This window comes from Saccharomycopsis crataegensis, assembly GCF_037102585.1.
Source record: "Saccharomycopsis crataegensis DNA, jcf7180000000097, whole genome shotgun sequence".
NCBI lineage: Eukaryota > Fungi > Ascomycota > Saccharomycetes > Ascoideales > Saccharomycopsidaceae > Saccharomycopsis > Saccharomycopsis crataegensis.
In genome coordinates this window covers 641,639-664,264 of record NW_027043837.1, presented here as the reverse complement: position 1 = coordinate 664,264, position 22,626 = coordinate 641,639, and the positions used below count along the sequence as shown (strand labels likewise).

General features: G+C 35.7%; 10 protein-coding genes across 10 annotated transcripts; 4 read left to right on the top strand and 6 right to left on the bottom strand. All coding sequences in view use genetic code 12, as the record gives it.

Moving 5' to 3' along the window:
- Positions 1-1,647: 1,647 nt before the first annotated feature.
- TRS33 (Trs33p) lies at positions 1,648-2,337 on the top strand (the record flags this gene model as incomplete). Its single annotated transcript, XM_064999286.1, has 1 exon — positions 1,648-2,337. The coding sequence occupies one exon, from the start codon at positions 1,648-1,650 to the stop codon at positions 2,335-2,337; it is 690 nt and encodes a 229-aa protein (XP_064855358.1).
- Positions 2,338-2,639: 302 nt separating this feature from the next.
- ATG33 (Atg33p) lies at positions 2,640-3,281 on the bottom strand (the record flags this gene model as incomplete). The annotated part of the gene is made up of 1 exon (XM_064999285.1): positions 2,640-3,281. The coding sequence occupies one exon, from the start codon at positions 3,279-3,281 to the stop codon at positions 2,640-2,642; it is 642 nt and encodes a 213-aa protein (XP_064855357.1).
- Positions 3,282-3,621: 340 nt separating this feature from the next.
- On the bottom strand, positions 3,622-4,359 carry DASC09_056990 (Tri1 protein; the record flags this gene model as incomplete). Its single annotated transcript, XM_064999284.1, has 1 exon — positions 3,622-4,359. One exon carries the CDS (start codon positions 4,357-4,359, stop codon positions 3,622-3,624), a length of 738 nt encoding a protein of 245 aa, XP_064855356.1.
- Positions 4,360-4,802: 443 nt separating this feature from the next.
- Positions 4,803-8,762, top strand: DASC09_056980 (uncharacterized protein; the record flags this gene model as incomplete). Its single annotated transcript, XM_064999283.1, has 1 exon — positions 4,803-8,762. The coding sequence occupies one exon, from the start codon at positions 4,803-4,805 to the stop codon at positions 8,760-8,762; it is 3,960 nt and encodes a 1,319-aa protein (XP_064855355.1).
- Positions 8,763-8,980: 218 nt separating this feature from the next.
- MCO32 (Mco32p) lies at positions 8,981-10,024 on the top strand (the record flags this gene model as incomplete). Its single annotated transcript, XM_064999282.1, has 1 exon — positions 8,981-10,024. One exon carries the CDS (start codon positions 8,981-8,983, stop codon positions 10,022-10,024), a length of 1,044 nt encoding a protein of 347 aa, XP_064855354.1.
- Positions 10,025-10,206: 182 nt separating this feature from the next.
- On the bottom strand, positions 10,207-12,066 carry DCR2 (phosphoprotein phosphatase; the record flags this gene model as incomplete). The annotated part of the gene is made up of 1 exon (XM_064999281.1): positions 10,207-12,066. The coding sequence occupies one exon, from the start codon at positions 12,064-12,066 to the stop codon at positions 10,207-10,209; it is 1,860 nt and encodes a 619-aa protein (XP_064855353.1).
- Positions 12,067-12,537: 471 nt separating this feature from the next.
- MNL2 (putative mannosidase MNL2) lies at positions 12,538-15,003 on the bottom strand (the record flags this gene model as incomplete). The annotated part of the gene is made up of 1 exon (XM_064999280.1): positions 12,538-15,003. The coding sequence occupies one exon, from the start codon at positions 15,001-15,003 to the stop codon at positions 12,538-12,540; it is 2,466 nt and encodes an 821-aa protein (XP_064855352.1).
- A 568-nt stretch (positions 15,004-15,571) lies between these two features.
- On the top strand, positions 15,572-17,077 carry SHS1 (septin SHS1; the record flags this gene model as incomplete). Its single annotated transcript, XM_064999279.1, has 1 exon — positions 15,572-17,077. The coding sequence occupies one exon, from the start codon at positions 15,572-15,574 to the stop codon at positions 17,075-17,077; it is 1,506 nt and encodes a 501-aa protein (XP_064855351.1).
- A 917-nt stretch (positions 17,078-17,994) lies between these two features.
- DASC09_056930 (protein kinase FMP48) lies at positions 17,995-19,539 on the bottom strand (the record flags this gene model as incomplete). The annotated part of the gene is made up of 1 exon (XM_064999278.1): positions 17,995-19,539. One exon carries the CDS (start codon positions 19,537-19,539, stop codon positions 17,995-17,997), a length of 1,545 nt encoding a protein of 514 aa, XP_064855350.1.
- An 895-nt stretch (positions 19,540-20,434) lies between these two features.
- Positions 20,435-22,315, bottom strand: DASC09_056920 (uncharacterized protein; the record flags this gene model as incomplete). The annotated part of the gene is made up of 1 exon (XM_064999277.1): positions 20,435-22,315. One exon carries the CDS (start codon positions 22,313-22,315, stop codon positions 20,435-20,437), a length of 1,881 nt encoding a protein of 626 aa, XP_064855349.1.
- Positions 22,316-22,626: the final 311 nt, after the last annotated feature.

The following is a 22,626-nucleotide window of genomic DNA, read 5'->3' as shown; positions in this document are numbered from 1 at the left end:
ACATCACTATATCACCTTCATCACACACATCTTAACCAAAATAGTTACCATCTTTCCTTTATCCTTTTTCAACACCTTAAATTACTCAAAAAAATTTATTTTTTTTATTCATCAATCTAATTGTCTCAGAAATCGTCTATCCTTACTTCAACTCCTCTGAATTTATGGGTAATAAATATATAGTTTTTTCCTACTCTTCTGTTTTTCAATAATACTGAATTGCAAACTTCTCCAATTTACCGTAAAAGAAAATCCCTGATTTTTCCTGATTTGAACAGTGGATTATTTATTTAGCAGGCAGCTCTCAATTTCCAATATCAGAGTTGTCATCTCTTCTTTCAGTGACCTTGCAACACCATTTTAACATCCCTATAATTTCATCTTCTTCCTAAAAAAAAAAAAAAAAAAAAATAGATCAATTTTCTGAAAAGTTATATCTTTTGGTTGTATCTTTTCTTCTCCAAAAACTTATTCCTACCTGTTTGTCCAATTTTCGGTATTCTTGAAAGATTCTGGTAACGCAAGGAGAAACATATATTAATGAGTTATTTGTACATTAATGACTCATAAAGATTCGAAGTAACGTATATGAATGAATGAGTTATATGTTAACGAGTCGCAGATGTTCTAAATAAAATGCAATCCGGGCACTTTGCGGCGGTCCTTGTTAATGGGTTTTGGTACTATATCTCAAATACTAAGTATTTTCAGATTAATGACCATCAGAATTCTGGGGAGAATAATAAAAATCAATAAAATAGTTAAAAAAAAACAATAAACCAAATAAATCAAATAATAAAAAATCAATGAAGTAGTGAAAAAATAATAACGTATACCAACCAACCAAATCAAATTAAATTGTATATTGACGAATATACCAATGCATGAATGAATGAATTGTATATTAACGAGTCACAGAGGTTCTAAATATACCAATGCGGCGGTACATTTATTCTAGCACATCTTTATTATTGATATCTCTCATGCAAATATCTGCGCGAATGGTGTAGTGGCTAGCATTGCTGCCTTCCAAGCAGCAGAGCCGGGTTCGATTCCCGGTTCGCGCATTTCTTTTTTGACGACAGTATTTTTTCAATATACTTTTTATTGAGCAAACTACAGGAGGAGGTGGTAGACAGAGAATTTGGGAATTGAGAAACAAACATTAATTGCCTATTTATCCTCTTGCTCTTGCACTAAAATTACTAGCCCAGTTAAAAGTAATGATACTTTATTCCCTGAATACAGGAGATCTTGCCTTGGGTGATCCTAAATTCCATAAAATACCTAAAGGATACAATCAGGACTCTTTGGTGAATATATCATATCATTAAACAATAACTACAAAAATATGGTGATATGTTCCAAAACAGTACGTCAATGTCTTCCTAAAACTTCCCAAGAGATCGTCTACGAAGTGTTTTTACTGATTATCTACAAGAAGTGTTTCAATTAGACATTTTAGATGAACCATGAATAATATTTGGGCAGCTGATATGTCACATGTATGATAAAGGAACAGGGCACATAGTATCCCGTTCTTTTGATACGTAAATGAGAATGGAAACAAGGACAAATCAAAAACCCAAAGGAAGAAATAATCTAACATCATATATTGTACGATACACTTGATAATACACTTACAAAATGTCCAGCCTAATATCAGAAGTAAATGCGACCTGTTTGGATCTATTATTGATAGAAATGGTGCCTTTGGCTATTCGTGTGACCAAAGATCTAGAAAATGAAAATGTGATCACAAAGGAAGAGAACTTTGAGGAAACCGATTTAATAGGAAAGCTAAATATTAAGGATGGCGCCACTAAAGAATTAAACATTGATGATAAACATGGAAGAATTGATCTTCTTGAAGACCAGGACAATTTGGGAAACAACGATGTTATATACAGAATTGAAAGTTATGGCTACAATATCGGGCTAAGGGTAGGGGAATTGTTGAATTATAAATTAAACAACGACGAATTCGCTAATGGTTTAAACAGACAGAACTTGAAATTGAATATGGATATTTTGAACATCATGAAGTTCATTTGTCGTGATATATGGAAAAACTTATATGGAAAACAGATGGATAATTTAAGAACTAATCATAGAGGAGCGTTTGTATTGATCGACCATAACTTTAAGGGAATATCGAAAATGAATAGTGCAAAAGGAGAAGAAATAACAAATGAAAAAATAAAAACTTATTTATGGTTTCCATGCGGTATCATCAGAGGAATATTGTCAAGCTTGGGAGTTGATTCCTCTATTCAGGCTGAAATCACTCAATTCCCTGGTGTTTCTTTCAATATTCAAACAAAAATGCAAACTTGAATGAACACCACACTTTTGAAGCAAACTATGATCTTACATTCTGTAGTTGTCCTTCACCCATTAGAATAGTTTAGAATATTGGGATCAATTTTTTTTTTTCGTAATTCTCAATCAGTATATATAAGTGTAGTTTGAAAAGATTTGAGAAGAAAGACAATTAAAACCCATAGTGAAATTTCCCATGAAGATAAAACAGAAAAAAGAAAAACAAAAAATAGAATATGATAGAGTAGTCAACTGGGATTGATGAATTATATAAACGCTAGAAGTTATTGGAAAAGGGAGGCTGCTTTCGAATCCAATCATGCAAAATCTCCATAGATGCCGATGATGGAAACACCAAACGCAGCACCGACTATATAAGTAGCAGTAGCGTAACCAGATTTAAGTTTTTCCAAACCTGCAATGGTATTGGTTTTCAATATGGAGTTATTCACAGCTGATTCAATATCATCCTCGTCTTGTTTGATACTTTTGTCATCTTCAGAGTCAGCCCCAAGGTTCTGGTAAACAGAATTGTCAAGGTGAGAAGGTTCTTCCTTTTCGGTTTTTTTAGACTTCAATGATGCAGAAGCTTCAACCTGTAAATCAGAGTCTGAGTCCAATAATTTTACTTCAACATTGTAGGTTTTGAAAAACAAAGCGGTCATGGCAATTGGAGCACCCAAGGCAGAATAAATCAAGTAAGGATGACGTGCTCTTGGAGGAGCTTTGATAAATGCCAAAGAAAGTAAGGCAGTAGCAGCAGAGCCAAGACATAACACTAGGGAACGAGTCTTTTTTATGATTTTTTTAGCGGATTCTCTGATCTCGTCCAAACTAGATGATTTCGAAAATTGGATCAAAAGAGGCAAACCACTGAAGGCTTGCTGCCCCAAAAAGCCTGTGAGAAGACCCAAACAGGAGACACTGATAATTTTAGTAGTAGCAAGACAGGTGCCCATTATTTACTGAGATTATTATTGTATATGAAATTGACCGAAGTTTTCACTAGTTGAAACAATCTGGTGAAGAGCTTCTAAAGATCTCAGCTCATCTAATTTCTTGTATGGTTTTGTTTTCAGAGCAATAGAGAAAGGGCGGGTGATACAGATCAATTACAGGGTGACTCACCCCGCATATAAGAAAGTTTACAAATATTACTGTATTGTTATAAGTATAATTACTATTATTATTATTACTATTATTATTATTATTATTATTATTATTATTATTATCATTATTATTGTTATTATACAAAATCATAAAAATCAAGGAAAGCAAAACTGACTTCTGTTTAAAATATTAATCATCCCCAGGGTCATTATCAGGATCTTTCGGTGAATTGGTACGGAATGTCATTTCATTCTCAGAAAACAAGTGTTTAGAGAGTACTTTATTCATCAGGAAAATTGTTACCTTTTTTCCAAACACAGGCCGCATATTTTCATCACACAAGATTTCTCTTCTATCTTTTGGATTCTGGAGATCGTGCTCTTTAATATACGCCCATACCCGTTTTACGATGTCTGTTCTAGGAAGCGGACAATCCACATTCAAGAAAGCCTTCAACTCATTACTTAGCAATGACTGGGGCATTCCTCCCCCTCTTTTAGGTCGTGGTGGTGGAGGAGAAATATACGAATGAGCTTTTCTAAGATTTCTAGAGTTCAACAGAGCATGAAGCTTTGTAGCCAAAATCTCATCATCAATTTTTTTCTTTCTCTGTCTTTTTATTCTTTTATTGGAACTTTTATCGCCTTCTAAACCACTATCACTATCATTATCATCACTTTTTTTAGTAGCAGCTTTGGACTCTCGTTCATCAACTAACTTATAGTATCTTTCCATTATCAATGAAGCAAGGGGCTTCTTTTCGGGTCCCAAATCAATCACAAAAAGTGCCTGAAGAGCATTTCTAATCTTCTTCACCGTGACTTCATGAAGATCAGATACACTGAGAATTGCGTCAATCATCGGTACATACTTCTGAAGACTGCTAGAATTATCGGGGGATTCCGTAGGTGGCAAAGTTGAAGACATATTTTAATAATTTATCTGATACATTAATAAACAGGAATAATCAATTGGGCCTTATATATATACACTAACACAAGCTCCCCTTCTAAGTTGGTGTCCGGCTTCCTAAGTAAAATTCCCCTTAAGAGAAATTTCTGTGGGGTTATGTAGCGATCGCACACAGGGTAAACGAATCATCACTACAAAAACAAAAACATCAACAAACCTCCCACATACCACCTATCATGTTCCAAATGTTAATGTCCAACAGAGAAAGCTCTTGAAAGGTTTATACCGCCATAAACACAAACTTCTTTTTATCATTCAAGTGCCCTTTAACATACTTCATTACTTTTTCTTTGTTCTTGTTTGGAAATCCTGTGTCCCTTTGGGAACGATACAACTAAAAACCAAGCATCTATTTATAACTTGACCGACCACTAATTAATCAAATACACATCAGACCTATGAATAGGGTTACATCAATTGTATCTGGAAATGGCAGCTTGCTGAGCTCGTTATCATCAATGAACCTCACTGATGTTAGCTCGATTAATATTCATGACGTTTATCTAAAGGTCCTTCAAGTGGCTATCATTGACTATCGTACGGAACCACGCTTTAGAACACCAATAATAACCCCAAAAGCTGCCTCATCAAGTAGCCCTGCCCTGTTATCTGCTTCCAGCAGCTCAACCAATGCAAAAAGGACTTCATACAGTGCGCCAACTTCAAGCTCAAAGCCCTTAACCAAACTTCTATCGCATTTTGACTCTAAGGAAGAATCAGAGAATAATTATAAATTACCAAAAGATACCCTCAAGAACCTTAAAGCCATCTTGGATTCAATAGCTATCAAAGCATCTCATAAGTACTTATCGGATGGAACTAGGAGATGTATGCTCAGTTTCTACACAATGATCCCTCAAATCCCCTCATCTGATACTAGAAATCCCAGCTACTTAATCAATATGTATACTAAGGCCATCAACAAGGAAATCCCATTCATAAGAGATCCAAATGTCGAAGTTAACGCGGTTATATTCAAAGAACTCTCTCATTTTATAAGTATATTGATCGAAGCTATTAGAAATGAGAAAAATACCGAAGCTGCGATTGCATACTTGAAAGAAACAAAATCTTCAATGGATACAAAAACCAAAAGTATGGTTAATTATGGCTATTCAACAGGATCATCTGCCTCAAATAACGCGAATGTCATTACAAAATTCACAGAACCATCTTTCCTCATAAGTGAAATGCCACTTGTCCAATTGGTGGGAGAAATGTTTTTCGTTGACAAAGAGAGTCTTCAACATGATGTTAGAAAATTGAAGGACTCTGCTACTGAAATTGCTTTACAAGAAGATCTTAAAGGAATAATTTCAAGCGCGCATAATGATTCAGGGGTATATTTTCCCTCAGATTTTCTAACAGAGCAGCAATATAAGCAGTGGAAAGATCGTGAATCTATGGGAATTGCCTCGCTATTGGCAAAATTGAAAAGGCCCAGTGCAATGGACAGACAAAGTTTGCCTACATCAAGATCTGGACCTTATTATATTATACCTTCATTAACAAGAGAATATTATATCAAGCTTCTTGAGGTTTGTCTTAAATATAACAAGCTCAATAATGATGAATCCTTGCTATTTTCCAATACTACTAATGAACTTATTCAACTTGTATCAAGTTATTGGAGAGTAAATGATACAGCTAAAGCTGCACTACTTTTCACGGCAGCAAATAACACCGTGATCAACTTGACAGTGAATACCGGTGAGATCGTTGATATTGATACCACCAAATGTGGAACAGTAATCAACACTGCTTTTAGATGTTTAAAACATGATGATGAAATGGATATTTTAGAATGGCCTGAACCTGATAAAAAAGAGTGGGTCAATAATGTTCAGATAGTCTATTTGCAGATAATGGGAAGCATAAGAAAATTGTTGGCATGTGTTTTTGAACCCACCAGACCCAAGTTTAACAAATACATCATGTTTTTGCTAGATTATGTACAAGCTGACCCAAGTTATGAAGAATTCATTGTCAAATCGGGATTAACTAAGAAATGGGAAAGGAGATTGACCATAGCTGTTGGTAAGGCAATTGATGGAAAATATGTCGATATCTTATCAAAAATTCCTAGAGACTCGTCACTTACATTACTACATGTCTATAATGCTGCTATTGAAATTATCGAAACTTTGCAGCAAACCCAAGCACGGTTCAAACAATCTTTTTTAGGAATTATTAATATTGTTCATCTTACAACACAACAATTCACTTCAGGTTTTGGAAGAGATTCAAGAGCCATGCTTTATCACATTGTGAATAGAATTAAAGAGAAAGAGGGAAACCTTGATTCTGTCAATTACGATGATGCGATTAGTATATATAAGAAGCTATGCGATGTTAGATTTTCTTATGAGCAAGTTATGAGCGTCTCTAGAAACCCGTTCCCTTTCAATTTGGAACAGTTTTTTTATCCATTTGTTGAGAATTTTGTCCATGATTGCGAGTCTAAAATAAAGCAAATGATTATTAACGCTTTTGAGCAAGATAATTTTGAAGTACTTGAGGATGATCCAGATAAAGTTTCCGGGTCAGTGAAAAACTGCCTACGAATTTTTAATCAGAATTTGTCTGTTTTGAAAGACTTGGGCTGGGAGAATGAGTATCAACTCAGCAAGCTCTATACAATTATGATTAAGGGTATTTGCGAATCCATTACCACCTACGGTTATAAGTGCCTCGAGATTATTACCATGGACTTGAATGATGCCTCTGCTGAAATTGCAGACTTTGGGGACGATGGTACGGTGGTACCACAAGACGATGAAAACAATGCCATGAAGTGGTTATCAGGTGTCAGAGCGGCAGTGACTGGTAATCAAAAAGTTGAACCGCCAAAACCTTACAAATTTAAGGAACGGACTTGCGTGCTTTTGAACAATATCGGAGCAATGCTACAAAACATTGATAAGATTGAGGATCTGGTCAATCCTGAAAATATTTCGGCTATTATTCAAGCTAGAGAAGGACCACCGAAATCTTCAAGTTCTCTAAATTTGTTTTCAATCAAGATTGTCAAGGCAGAAAATTTGAAGGCAGTAGGCTCTGATGGCTTTTCTGATACGTACGTCATGCTTACAGACTCAAGTTCTAGATCTACCGTTGGTAAAACCCGTAAAATCCTTGATGATTTGAACCCACAATTTAACGAAGAGTTTGAATTCACGGTTCCTATGTCTAATCCAGGCTTCCTCACTGCTACTGTCTGGGATGATTCAAAATCCACCGTTAGAAGCCACGAGATCCTTGGAAGAGCTACGATTCATCTTGATCCTAGAAAGTATAATGATAATGGTATTCCTCATGATAGATGGTATGAATTGGATACCCAAGGAAGATTGATGTGCTCAATTTCTATGGAAAGTGAAAAGGTGGACGCTCTTTTCTGTTTAGGAAGAGCACATAGATCGTTGGTTAGAATCAGAGATAGATCTATAAGTTTGATGGTGAACAAATTTTCGAAATTCATTTTCTATTCTCTCTCGCGCTCAACATTGAAAACAACTTGTGGTAATAATGGATCCATGAGACCTGGAAAGGATACCCTTAGAGGTGCTATTTCCCCATTAGGAAACTATTTGAACTCTAATTTATTTGTCTTGGCTGAAATTTTGACAAATAAGATGTTAATTAAAGTGATGTTGGAATGCTGGTCCGTTGTCTTAACTACCGCCGATTTACTTCTTTTACCTCCATTGAGCTCTGCAAGGAACTCTTTGGTATCAGAATCTAACAACAATATTTGGCAAAATGCAATTGCTAGTTTGGGAGGAAATTCCAATAGACCTTTGACTCAGATTGAATTGGAAATTACCTTTGAATGGTTAAAAATTTTGTGCGTGGAATTCTTTTATGCTAACGGTGAAGGTCCTCCATTGGAAAAATTGCAGGATCATAAATATCAAACTCTACTTTTAGTTCCTGTACATTATGTAACCGACGTTAGTTCATTGGTTGAAGAATTACAGCAGCTAATTCCTTCTGTCAACAGATACATCAAGGAGAAAAATTATTATGATATTTCGGACTTAACTGGTATAACAAAGGGCCCCAAGTCTAAAGATAGTATTAAACTTACAAGGTCAGGCACTGTTGCTAGATCCAAAACGATTATGGCTCAAGGTTCTGCAAAGGCTAGAGCCCAGGCTAAACAGGAAGTCAAGGCTGCTGAAACTGATCCACTTGCTGTTAAATCGGAGACCGAGGATATAATTTTGAGAATATTGATAGCAAAAGGACAGAAGCTGTATGTGGCGGGAAGACTTCAAGAACGTGAGGCAGTTGCACGAATTACCCAAACAGAAATCTTGGCTAAAGCCGCTGCTAATGGTATTAGAATTGTATGATTTATATTTCAAAAAGTTTTGTATTCTCTATGATTTATTTTTCGTTAACCTAGTTATTTTCTCAGTTGATTAACTCTAAGTATTAATTTTGTAATTATCAGCCGTTTTGGTGTATATGTCAAAAGCAAGCACGCATCTGAACAAAAAAGAAAAAATAAAAAAAAAAAAAAAAATAATATGCGAAGCTTTAGAAAAGTTTCCTCATATCACTAGAATTTATGAGCAGTGATTTGATATTTCATAAGATTTACGGAAATAATAGAGCAATGCCACTTTTATTTCGAAGTTTGGTGCTCCCCAAGCATTTTTACAAAAATTATTGCTATAAGTCTCTATCGTTAGATCCAAGGCATCATGTCATATTCAAGAGCGCAAACCCCCCCACTAAGTTACAATTTCAAGAGACTGAACCAATAGGTGACCACAATACTGATAACATGGATAAATTAGCCAGTGATAATAAGCGGTTGATCAATCTTAATGAAATGAGAAGTTTTTTGGAGTGCCAAATCCCAAACTTGCTTCAAAACTCTTTCGAAGATGGAAGATTGTCCGATCACGTCATTTTAAGGGTATGTCCACACACCCATCCACTACTACCCATTATAAAGAACAAATATCCTTATCTAATAGCATTGAAAGCTTTAAGAAAGCTTCTCACAAGCTTTATAATAAATCCCAAAGTTAGGCTACATATTTCAAGTATTCATGTTGAGAAGCCCAGCATACAGATTGATTGTACCAGGTTTGACGACAATAAGGAATTGGAAAACCAATTAGAATCAGAGTTGCTTGATAAGTTTTCGTTCGATGGATCTGAATCTGTGATAAAATCGATTAATCATAGTCATAGATACAGCTTATTTCCTTGGACATATAAGATTATTGTCAAATGGAGGAGTTGTACGGAGGATTGTTCTCATTTGCTTGAAAGTGAAACGCACGCCGGCGATTATCTGGATACTACGGTAATGAAGACTGAGGCCGAGAATCTGGGTCTATATAGGGCTGTCAAAATAGATGAAAAGTTTCTAAGGGACTCAAATTTAAATAATTTCAATCAGACGCTTGATACATTATTCATCAATGATAATAATTCTTCTTTTGACTGCAAAGAGTTTGAGAGAGTGTTGAGTGGTGTGTTTATTTTTGAATTAAACTTGAGTAATGATAAAGTATTGGTACATAACATAGAAGATATAGAAATCATTGAAAGGAAAATAGAGGAACGTGATTTGAATAGTCTATTGGGAATGACTTAGGTGATATATAACATAATGAATGAAACATGTAAATATCATTACAGAAGTAGAATTTAGTAATGAATTAAAGTACTAAAAGCAAAGCAAAAGCAAAAAAAATAATGAAATAAAAAATAAAAACTGGATAAAACAGAAACTTGAAATATGGAAATGAAGAGCATCTCCTTCGTGAAAAAAATATCTCACATTCTTGCCACTCCCCCATCAACCAAGAGCTGCTTGTCAAATATATTATGCGGATCGTTTTCTAAACGCTTCCAACTAGATACACTGTTACGATTGGTATCTATTTGGAAGACCCTAACTCGTCTGCTGGTACCACCGTACCCTGCATACCCACCTTCCCCAGCTGCACCCCCATAACATAGCCATAGATTATTATTGCTCTTTGCACCTTCCTCAACATCAAATAAACAGAAGTCGTTACAATGGTCATGACCAACCGATACCACACTCACCCCAATCTTAGAAAAGACTGTCCTAACACCTGTATTATAGTTTGAAGCGGTAACCCCCTCTTTTGCTGATCCCACAACATTATCTCCTTTGAAATTTCTAAATTCTGGAATAGGGATATGGAAGAAAGCCATAGATAAGTGAATGTGTGAGTATTTGGAAATTGCAGGCTTCAATTCAGCATGCTCAATTTCAAGCCAATCTAATTGATTATCCTTCAACCAATCATATCCAGGATTAGTCTTTGGCAGTGGGGAATATTTGTGGGTATCTAAGAACCACAACAGCATTGCCGGATTAGAGGATTTTGGCCCGTCAACTGTGAGGTAGTAGTTACCCACACCTGAAACCTTCTTTGGACCTACCTGCGAAAGGGAATAAGGTAAATTACTGGTTATTTGCATTACCTGTTCTCTCGTTAGAGTACTTTCGTCGTCATGATTTCCCAAGACAGTGGCGAATGGAATTTTATACTCAATGAATAACGCCAACGATTTCAACAAAGATGACAAAGCGTCTGGAGATGTCTCTCCGAATATCTGATCTCCAGTTAATACAACGAAGTCAGGCTTTTCAATATCCAAAACTTTTCTGAGGAACTTTAGGGTTCTTGGGTCAGCTTCACAATCTGTTGCTGATTCTTCAGGGAAAGGGTCTCTACATTCACCAACCCCTGTAGAGAAATGAAGGTCTGCAACTTGTAAGATTTTGAATTCCCCATTGGAATTAATTTTTAAATTTGGTTTTTTTATGGTTTTTGCTGAATTAAGCAAGTGCTTGTTTTGCAAAGTTAAAAAAGTTGAGAATTCTTGGCCTTCAATATCCAAGTTATTTGGAATCATATACCAGTCCGCACGAGGATCAATAGCATCTTCTCCATAAATAACATCAAGCTTTTGCAATGTGTTCTGAGCATTGAGTGCTCCTAATTTGTACCACAATCCATGATCCACTTGAGTCCAACCCAAACCTTTGACCTCTTTCAAGCTTGGAATTCGCAACTCATTTCTCTTTTCGGCCCCTGAAAATAGCATATTCTTGGTATAAATATAGTTATCAGTAATCATTTTAGTAAGTGACTCCCCTTTATTATTGAACTCACTGATAATTCTTGAAGGTATTTTATCCTTGTTTTCCTTAGATGAATCGACTTCTGGATTGTAAATGGCTATTTGATTCACAAATTTGTCTTTTTTATGGAAGTTTTCAGAGAGGTAGGCATCTTTCTTGAGCTCTGGTGCATTTATGGTTTTAATAAATAAATAATAATTGTTGAAATCAAGATTCCATTGATTTTGGTTCCTGAGAAACAAATTCTTATTGATCCTGACCCATTTGATATTCAATGACTTTTCAGAGTCAGAATCTTGTATTGTACAATCAGACAAGGCTTTGGAACACTTTTTGAACCGGATATCAAGAATATACTCATCAAAATCATCAAAACCATAAGTTTGCTCAAAAGTCAACTCAATTGGATGGACCTCCGAGTCATAAGTTTTCCGTTTCACTATCCAGATGGTACTTAATATGAAAAAACCACCCAAACCGTATATGATTGCCCTGATCAATTTTTTTGAGAGCATTACCTGAATGATGATTAAAGACGATTTTCTAAGATTGATATGTCAGATCATAAATCAAGATCGTTGATGTTTTTGACAAGCGTTTTTTTTTTTCCTTGTTTTATTTTTTGATCGCGGACGCTCCTGACCATTTACCGATTGGTGAGCTATCGATAGCTACTACCATTAACAAAAATTCATTTTGATTGACCAGATTTTTAAATAAAATGGGTAATTAGAAATGAAAAATTCTTATTTGAAAGTCTCAAGTATCGCTATTTCTTCCCATCAAAGGACCATTTCTTTATATATAAAAAAATTTCGGTTTTAAAAAAGTTACAAATAATGCTTTTTATCAATTACTATCAAATAAAGTACATATAACACAAGCAAAATAAACCAAATATACACCCATAATAGAAAAGAGGTGCTATAATAGGGAAGAAGAGCTACATGCTCCACTGAGTGGAGTGTTCTTCATGTTTCATACCATCATTTTTTCCCAGCAGCCCTTCTAAAAGGATGAGCTTCGGTATTAAGCACCCAATCATCTAAACTCCAAACTTCTTTATCCGAAAACAATAAATAATAATACTTCAAAGTTTCTGCGAACCAGAAACTTTCACAACTGTCTTTAGCATTTCCTTTATTTATAGCGCCATTTGACAAATATAAATGGCTAACATCTTTCAAAGCAGCAGCGCCTTCTGGAATACTCACATGCTTTAAAGTATTCATGAACATTTTCCACCCCTTCTCTCTCCATTCCAAATCACCAGTGATTCTATACATGTAAAAAACTGACTCGATTAATTCTGGTCTCAAAATGAACTTTGGATCCATGTTATTGGCGTATAATGGAACATTAAAAGTATCTCCGACTCTCCAGATTATGTCACCTCTTTTGTTTCTGGTGAGCTTTTCTCCTGCCAAATTAGATTCAACGATTGGAAATCGCATTTGGAACTTTGGTTTCGGCTTTGGAGGGAACTTTTTAATTTTGCTAGTATCATATTTACCACCATTCCTGCCCAATTTATATTGATCAAAATTCTGGTCATCAACATTAATGTCTCTGTACAAGCGGTCTTCTTCGCTAATACCATCACTTCCTATATTAACTTCACTCTCGGGTAATTGTTCAGCCAAGTTATCGTATCTATTTGAGTAACCACCGTTGAATTCAATACCGTTCAATAAATCATAGTCGGATGAAAGATGTGACTCCATGAGCCCTTCGGTTTCCATCCTTATCCTTTTAATTTTATCTCTGACATCAAATTGGCATTCTGGATCATCTTCAGTCGTTCCTTCGGGACAGTGCTCCACAATCATCCATTCTGGCATTAGTTCCATTAGTTCATAAATCTTATAACAACCATTGGTAAGTTTCTTGGCAATTTGCAATTCTTCATCATTTCCAGTGATTCTGGACGATAGCCCAAACATTCCACCGGCGAAGCAACTCAAGTGGGAAATCCAGGTCTTTTCACTAATAACTTTATCGCCAGGCTTTTCTGTTTTGAATTCTGACAAGAACAAAACGTCATCGGGATCAGATTTCAAATGAGGAACCGTATTAGATTCTGCTAATAATATTGATGGTAACTTGGCTTTGAAAAACATGTACTTTGTCATTTTCAGGGTCGAATACCTGAACATGTCAAGGTACTTTCCAACTGCCCCATTCAATAAATGGTACTGCTTGATCAAATATTCATAATAAGAATCAGAAAGACCACCGAGAGTGTAGGTTAACTTTTCGTGTGGCGAATGTTTAAGACCTACCAATTGACACAATACTTTTTGACCATTAGCAAATGAAGGTAAAAATTTGCTTACATCTTTTTGATCATTGCTGAGACCGTTTTCTGGATAAACCACCGCATGGCAACCAGAGATATCCAAGTGGGTTGGAAGCAACCCGTTCAAGATATGGTCAGGGTGTTTGAACTTCTCTTCCTTTATGAACTTGTCAACTTCTTCGACAATTTTATGAACAAAGTGATAATAAGTATCATTGCCAGTGATTTGACCCAATCTAGTGAACTCAAGCAACAATGTACCAAATTCAGCAACAGAACCATGGATTGACGCAAATTTAGGGTTCTTTGTATCTTTTGCAGCCCATCTATAATATAGTAACGGCATGTTGTTAGGCGTGTCAAAGATCCCCACCAACATGTCCCCACATTCAATAGCTTTATCAAGCAATCTTGGATCTTCAGATAAATCATACGCAGAAACCAATCCTCCAAAAGCTCTAATGACAGTTTCAAAAGTTGGAATATATTCACGCAATGATTTTCTGAAATTTATTTGCACTATTTGGCCAACGGCCCAGTCCCACTCATCAGTCAACCCCATCAAATGCAAAGTATCCAATGAATCAATAAGGGTGATCGCCCAACCAACAAATGGGTTTTTCCCCTGGTGACTGAGTGGTAAAACTTCATCGTATCCTTTAGCATACTTCTTATATGTTTTCCAACTCTTCATAAACATTTCTCTGATCTTTGCTAATTTAACTTCATCGTCTAAGCCGCCATTTTCTTCAAACACTTTCGATTGAATGTTATCGTAGTTGTTTTTGGAATAATCAATTTTTGGAAGCGTAAATATGTTTTGTGGGTCAGGAGGGAAGTGGAAGCTTCTAGGCAATGACACCGGGTCTTCTCCCAGAATCTTGTAATCTGATTCATCCCTAGATTTCCCAAAATCTGCCCCGACAGTTGGGTATTTTGAAGAAACCTGTACATTATCCATTGTAGTGGAATCCTCGATTTCTTCGTTGTCAGAATAAGCATGTGGCACGCTGATTTCGTCATTTATTACTTTTGGGTTAAGATAATGGTCATTCTCATACAAGACGTAAAATAATGACACCAATAAGACGGATCCTATAAGTAAATACTTGTGAGTTCTTATTTTCACACGGGCAAATGCTATGAAAGACATCTTATGGAAGTGGCAATTGATACTAGATATGAATAACGGCCATCAGAATATCCATCAAGACACACTTCGAAAAAGGGATATCGGGGCAGTTGTATACCTACGCCTACAAATATTTTTGAAAGGAGGCCATGTTGCGGGGCATATAACCAGAGAATGACGCAACTGAGGAATCTACATCAAGTTTGTACACTTTTCCAAGTAATAGGAAGGAAAGACCCATTTAGCCACTTATTTGGTTCATTTTACGGGCTTATAATTTAAATATGATCAGTAGAAATTACCGGTGGTTACTGTGAACTGACCAAAAGGTGGTGGTGTTGATAAGCAATTTGCAGCGATTTACCCTGCTCCTTGAAATTTCAAAGAATTGCACCCCGTGATTTCTGCATAAAATCACTTGCTATTGCATTAATGCAAAGGTCGGCAACTCTCACGTTTTTCTCAGGTCGGAATTTTTGTTAAATTTACACGTTTACCAAACATTGCACAATTGATTTCGCTTCCAACTTTTGCACCCAGTATCAGGAAACAGAAGTGATTAATTTCAATATTCTTATTCTCGCCAGTCATGAATTTTCTATCTTCTTCTGCTTTACGTCGTAAAAAAGATACCAGACGTGGGGTGAAATTCACCATCATGGTGGTGGGACAGTCAGGTATTGGGAAATCAACATTTGTGAATACATTATTGGACACCAAGATTGTCCCACACAAATACGAACCTATTGGTACTACCATCGATGAACCAAAGATTGCGTCTTTCAGCACAATTGATGATTCTTCTACCATAAATGCCGCAGTTTTCCAAAGAGATTTCAATCCAGCCTTAGCCGATCAAGAACCTGGAATTGCCATTACCGAATCAGAAGTGGAAATTTTGAACAAAGGTGATTATTCCAGGATTTTTTTGAACGTCATTAATACCCCGGGTTTTGGAGATAATATTGATAATGAAGTGTGCTTTGAAGAGATCATCAATTATTTAAAACAACAGTTTGACATAGTGTTAGCTGAAGAAACCAAGTTCAAAAGAAATCCAAAATTCAAAGATACCAGAGTTCATGCTTGTCTTTATTTCATCACCCCTACCGGCCACGGGTTAAGAGAACTAGATGTCGAAATTATCAAGAAGCTATCGAAATATGTCAATATTATTCCAGTGATTGGCAGAGCCGATAGTTTTACTAAAGAGGAATTGGCTGATTTTAAGCGAAACATCTTATATGATATTGAAAAATTCAACGTACCAGTTTTCCAATTCACCTACGATGATGATGAAGAAGCTATTCCGGAAGAAGACGAGATGTCAGATGAGGAAGAAAATATTTTGAGTGAAAACAAGTACTTGCAATCGATTCAACCATTCGCGATTATTTCATCCGAAGATGAAATAGAAATTGATGGGAAACTGATCAAAGGTAGACAGTATCCTTGGGGATTCATAGATATTCATAATCCAGAGTATTCTGATTTCAAGCTTTTGAAAAATGTTTTACTTAGTACTCACTTGCAAGATTTGAAAGATTTAACCCACGATTATCTTTATGAAAACTATAGAACTGAAAAGTTAAGAGCCGTCAATGGCATCAATGACGAGACTACACCTGAGACTAAAAAGAAAGAATTCTTGGGATCTAGAGACTCTTACATTCCTGAACCTCCATCGTTATCTAATCTTAACGCGTTGGCAAACATCAAGGATTCGATGATACTTGAAGAACAGAATGAAAAGGATTTTGCCAATATTTTGGATAGCGCACAATTAAATAGTCAACCTTCAATCTCCTCATTTGCTCAAGAAACCATTTCATCCCAGAAATCTATTGATTCAAAGAACAGATCACAATTAAGATTGCTCTCTGAAACCGTTCCTTACGCGTTGAAACAAGAACAAATCCAACAACGTAAACAAAAATTGGCGGAATTGGAGGCCAAATCCGCAAAAGAAATGAAATTGAAGGAGGAAGCTTTGGAGAAGAAGGCATTGGAATTGAAATTGAGAGAGCAGGAATTACTTGCCAAGATGAGTGAGCTAGGGATCTCAGGCAATGCAAGTTTTGCTAGTGATAATTGAATAAAGTATCCAGTTTTTTTTTAAACTATTATCATTATTATTATTGTTATTATTATTATCGTTATTGTTATTGATGTTTTTGTTTTTTACTATTGTTTGCTACTGTTGTTATTATTATTGTTTTACTTTTCCTGATTTCTTGGGATCCTCTATTTTCTGGCTTGTTATATTGACTATGTCACAATTAGACTCCGTTTAATGAAATGCATTGTTGCTCTTTTACTACCGTAACATAAAATTCGTGAATTATTTTTAGCCGGGAGACCTATTTTATAATTACATCTCTCTCTCTCTCTCTCTCTCCCTGAATATCAAAAAATTGAAAATTTCATGCTTATCAACGATTACTCTTGCAAAACAGAATACAGAGTGGTCCATCTTACATGAGATTATCATGGATGATAATAATAAGAAAGTTCAAGAAGAAAAAAAATATCTCTATTTTTCTTTCTTTATAACCTAATATATCTATTTTTCTTTCTTTATAACCGTGATAATGAAAAAGAAAAAAAAAAAATAAAATAAAATAAAAAAAAATAAAAAAAAAAAAAAAAAAAAAAAAAAAAAAAAAAAAAAAAAAAAAAAAAAAAAAAAAAAAAAAAAAAAAAAAAAATGAAATTCAAATATTAAAATCAGGCAAATCAAGTACAACAAGAAATCAGCATGAGAGTCATCATAGGCAAAAACACAATCATAAGCACCCCCCTAAAAAAAAAAGTACACAAAAAATCAAAAAACAAACCAATAGCACGCAAAAAAACAACACATGCAATAACCATTAAAGTCACTATTGTATCAATCACTATTGTATCAATCACTAGTGATTGACCATTAGGTAAGACCAGAGTAACAAGAAAGTGAAAAGAATAGAAAAAAAAAAAGAAAATGATCGAGAAAATAGTAGAAATGAAATGAACTCACCACCAGGAGTCATCAATACTAGCAACTTGGTGAGAACTTGTAGTTGGTTGGTTGGCATTGAAATTTGCATGGTTATTAGCAACTATTGAAGTTAACTTGGATTGGTAAATTGAATTGATTGTCTTCACAGGTGGTTGGTTCGTGCTGTTTCTAGGGGTTTCGGCCCCGTTAAGTGGAGTAGTAGTTGTAGTGGATGAGATATTCAAATCATTGGTGAATGAATTGACCAATTCTGAGCAATCTAAATCATCGAAATCGTACCATGAAAGGCCTTGGGTGAGGGCCGAGGAGGTTTGTAAAAAGTTCTTATCATCAGTAGATTTCTTGTCAAAAGTCTTGATTGGAGCCGCCGAAGTGACAGTAGAATCAATGAGAGATGGTGGAATAGAGAACTTGCTGTCATTACCGTGCACTTCAAACATGCTTTGTGGAGAACTATCATCTGCTGAAGAGAAGTCTTGACTTTCAATTTCAAGAATTTCAAATTCTTCATTGAACATATCGTTATCATTAACACCGTCGTTATTAACGATACTGGACGAAATCATTAATTTTTCATCTAAGAATGGGACATCATCACTGGATTGACTGAAGCTGTTGTTATTAAATTGTTCAATTTCCAACTCTTCATCAACAGTGAACACTTGCACAGTGTCTTCATCATTAACCAACATTTGCAAGCAATCATCCAAACTTCTTTTTTCAGGGACAAATTGCAACAAAGTATCAACAAAGCAATCAAAACCAGTGGTTGATAAGTTTGGGTAAATATCGTAAAATACATTGACGGAAGAGCTATCCTGCAAAGAGTCATGGGAACCATTGAGGTATTTCCTGAACCATTGGTCATCATCGACACATTTTTTGAAAGGAGCGTAGCCAAATAAAGTGTACATCAACGAGACCCCAAGCGACCAGTAATCAGAAAACAAACAATCATAATAGGTGGTATTTGTTTTATCTTCAAAAACACATTCTGGCGCCATATATTTATCGGTACCGACATTGGATTCATTGCAATATCTTGAGGTCGAAGACAATCCGAAATCCGCCAATTTGAACTTCAAATCTCTTGTGACAAGAATATTCTCTGGTTTGATATCACGATGATAAATACCGTTTTCGTGACAATGCTTAACAGCATTGATTAAATCAATGGCAAATTGTTTGAAGACAAATGAATTGTCAAAAGGTTTTTGAACTTCAAAGTTTTCTTCATCATGGAGAAATTCATGCAAATCTCCAAATTCACAATATTCAAACACCAAGAAATGATAATCATCAGATTCAAAATGATCAAGCAATTGACAGACTTCTTCTATTCCTTTCAATTTATTCAACATTGAAACTTCATGGTGGGCCATAGCATCGACTTCAGGTGTACATTTCTTCATAGATTTGATTGCCACTCTTGTATCCGACAACACATCATTTGCCAAAGACACTTGGCCAAAGGTGCCAGATTGAAGATCCTTGACCTTTTCATAACGGCCACCAAGTAATATGGACTTGTTATTGTAGGAATTGTAACTCAAAGACATTACGAATTGGCAAAAATCTAGGGGGGTCGGGGGTCAACCGATAACGGGATCTGAGCTGTTCCGGAGATAAAGAAGGTGAATGAAGAATAAAAAGGAAAAACCAAACGAATAACAAAAAAAAAAAAAGTAGAGAAAAACGGAGGCACAAGAATGAGAGGGGGAGAGATTTGATGGATTGGGACTGGGACAGATTTGTTTTTTGCAATAGATAACGGATGAGGAGAAGTATATATGTGTAGATAAAGAAATGAGTAATGCGATGATCTTCCGTTTTCAATGATTAGCGGTGGGTGAGGAGGTGAGGGTGACTCCACCGCACGTGAGATTCTGTCTCAGATTTTGCAGTGAAAAATTCTGGAAAATTCTGGAATTCCGGGTATCTCCGACGGCGGGAGGCAACTTGTCATTTCTGTTGTGGCAGGATGGGCCAGCGATTTAACAGCTTCACAAGTTGGCGCATATAACCCTTTTTTAGTAGTATACCGCTCTGATGAAATATATAATAATGATAATAACTATGGCAAATCGTCACAATGAAGATAAAAACAAAATAGAAGAAAGGTTAGCTGCTGTCTATGTGTCACAATAATTGTGGTTATGCAGATTAGTCAGCCCAAAGTTGCTTATGAATTTGCACATGCATGACCCACCGAAGGCCGATGATTTCTTTCCTTGTTACTCATCAACTCTTTCTGATTACGTAGTCGACATAATAATAGCTCAAGGTGGAAAAAAAAAATAGTCATAAACACATTAAATTATAATGAAAGTAAATTTATATAAAATCACAGAATATTAAGATAATAGATTGATCTTTCGAAAACGCATGGCGTAGAGTACAATAATCCAAAGTATTCCTAAAAATACTGAATAACTAATCCTGTAAACACTTCAATCATTTGAAAATCTCATCAAACACCAGTGAAAACTCATTGGTAGAGCAGAAATTTATATTGGTGATCCAATTAGACTCACTAATTTCATCAATCGAAATCCTTTGGTCATTTTCCACGCTGAGCATCTTTAGAATTACCCCTCGCGAGTCGAATAATAACTTCTTGACAAAATTCAACAGTTCTAAATTATTAGCAATTAAATTCTCGAGTTTCTTATTGGTTTCTTGGTTATTATTAGTAGGCAACCCTTTAGTTAAAAAATCACTTTGTTTGTAAATCACAAAATATTTCGCAAACACCTTATCCGTGGACCGATCAGCAAAATCCCAGGGTTTAAAAAGGCTCAAAGTTAGAATCAAGTAGCAAATACCGAGAGCCCAAATATCAAGCTTTTTAATATTTTGAAAAATTGCTTCATAACATTTAACACATTGGTCATGGGATGTATTGGAGGGATCAAATGCCTGATGTCGGAATTCTTCAAGTTGATGTGATTTCTTATCACTAAAGAACACCTCTGGGGGTCGATAACTCTTGGTGCCAATTTTCGGTAAATCAATGTTTTTCATAAAACAAATCTTGTCTTCTAATGTTGATAACGATTGATATTTGTTCAAATTGATACTCATGCCAAAATCTGTCAACTTGATGGTAAATCCATCATCGATCAAAAAATTATCTAGTTTAATATCACAATGAACGATATTTTTCCCATGAATAAATTTGATTGCCGATACCATTTGCTTGAATAAGTTTTCCTTCAAATTTCCAGGAAATTTAACTTTTTGTTTATCACATTTTACAAGAATCGAAAATAAATCCCCATATTTATAAAATGGTAGCGCCAACGACCAATAATACCTGTCGGAATCCAAGATATCTTTGCAAAGATTATATACCGGGATAATGTTACGGTTTTTCAAATGAACCATGTTTTCGTACTCATTCTGACAAATGAAATCATATAGAGGATTGGCATCGGCTTTATTTTGAGCGTCAGGCTTCTTGAAGGTCTTAATGACCACTAGTTGATTATTGGGATCGTATTTAGGCTTCAATTGCTTAAGCACGACCCAACCACCGAACCCAGCGTGGAGAATATTGCAATTTTTTATGATTTCTGGAATGAAGACATTTTTGTTGTCGAGTTGGTTATCTGCATTGGTTACACAATCTTCTTGTATGCAGCATTCCTCAGTATAGTTTTTTATTTTTTGTTTGCCCTTATTGTTTGATAAAGTAGCACTTTCCTCATGGTTTTCCATTAGGCACACATCCAAAGCTGAACAATTTTCAAACATTGTATCTATGGGGTCTCCGAGCTTAAAAATATCGTAGTTGATAGTCGATGATCGTTCCAATCTACTAGAGGGATTTGCGATACTTGCCATAGATTTATTTGCCATAACTGAGCCATCAAAACCATGAGCAGTGTGGATATTCTTGCTCTTTGTGCTGGAGTATGAATAGGTTGAACTAAAAGTACCTCTCCTTGACATTGTGTTGAAGTTGCTCACATAAGAGAAGGAATTATTATTATTATTATTATTATTATTATTATTATTATTATTATTATTATTAGTGGATGAGAATGAATTATGATTCAGTCCATCATTAATTGGTTCGATTTTTGGTAATGGGATCGGCCTCGGAAGTTTGTTGGGGGGTTTAGTGGATGTGGGAGAGGTTTGTGAAGGAGGAGGACCGTTAATGGGGCTCGTGAAATTTGTTTGTAAACCCAGCGATCTTCTGCTGGGAGAGGAAGTTTTCTTGATTGTGGTCAAGGGATCTATATTTGCTGATTCCTTGGTGATCTCGGTATTATTATTATTATCATTGTTATAGAGGTTCTTAGGTTTCTTTGAAAACGGGTTTCTCATGATGGGAAATTCAGGAAATACTCTGTGAAGGAGGAGGAGGAGGAGGAGGGTATCTTTTTGTGATGTAGGTCAAAATTATGTGTGTCTGGGTGTGTTTGGATGGTGCTGTCTCATTAAGAGTTCCATATTTTGTGAAGATAATGTCTTAGGAGTGATGGTATTAAAGATCCTCTCCTCTCTCTCTCTCACCAATGCTAACGGACGGCATTTGACATCTGATATTCCCACTCACCACACTTCACCCAGCAAAAATCCCCGTCCCGGTCACGTGCCGGAAAGAGACAGTGTACCGCTGCGGCGGGCCATCGGGG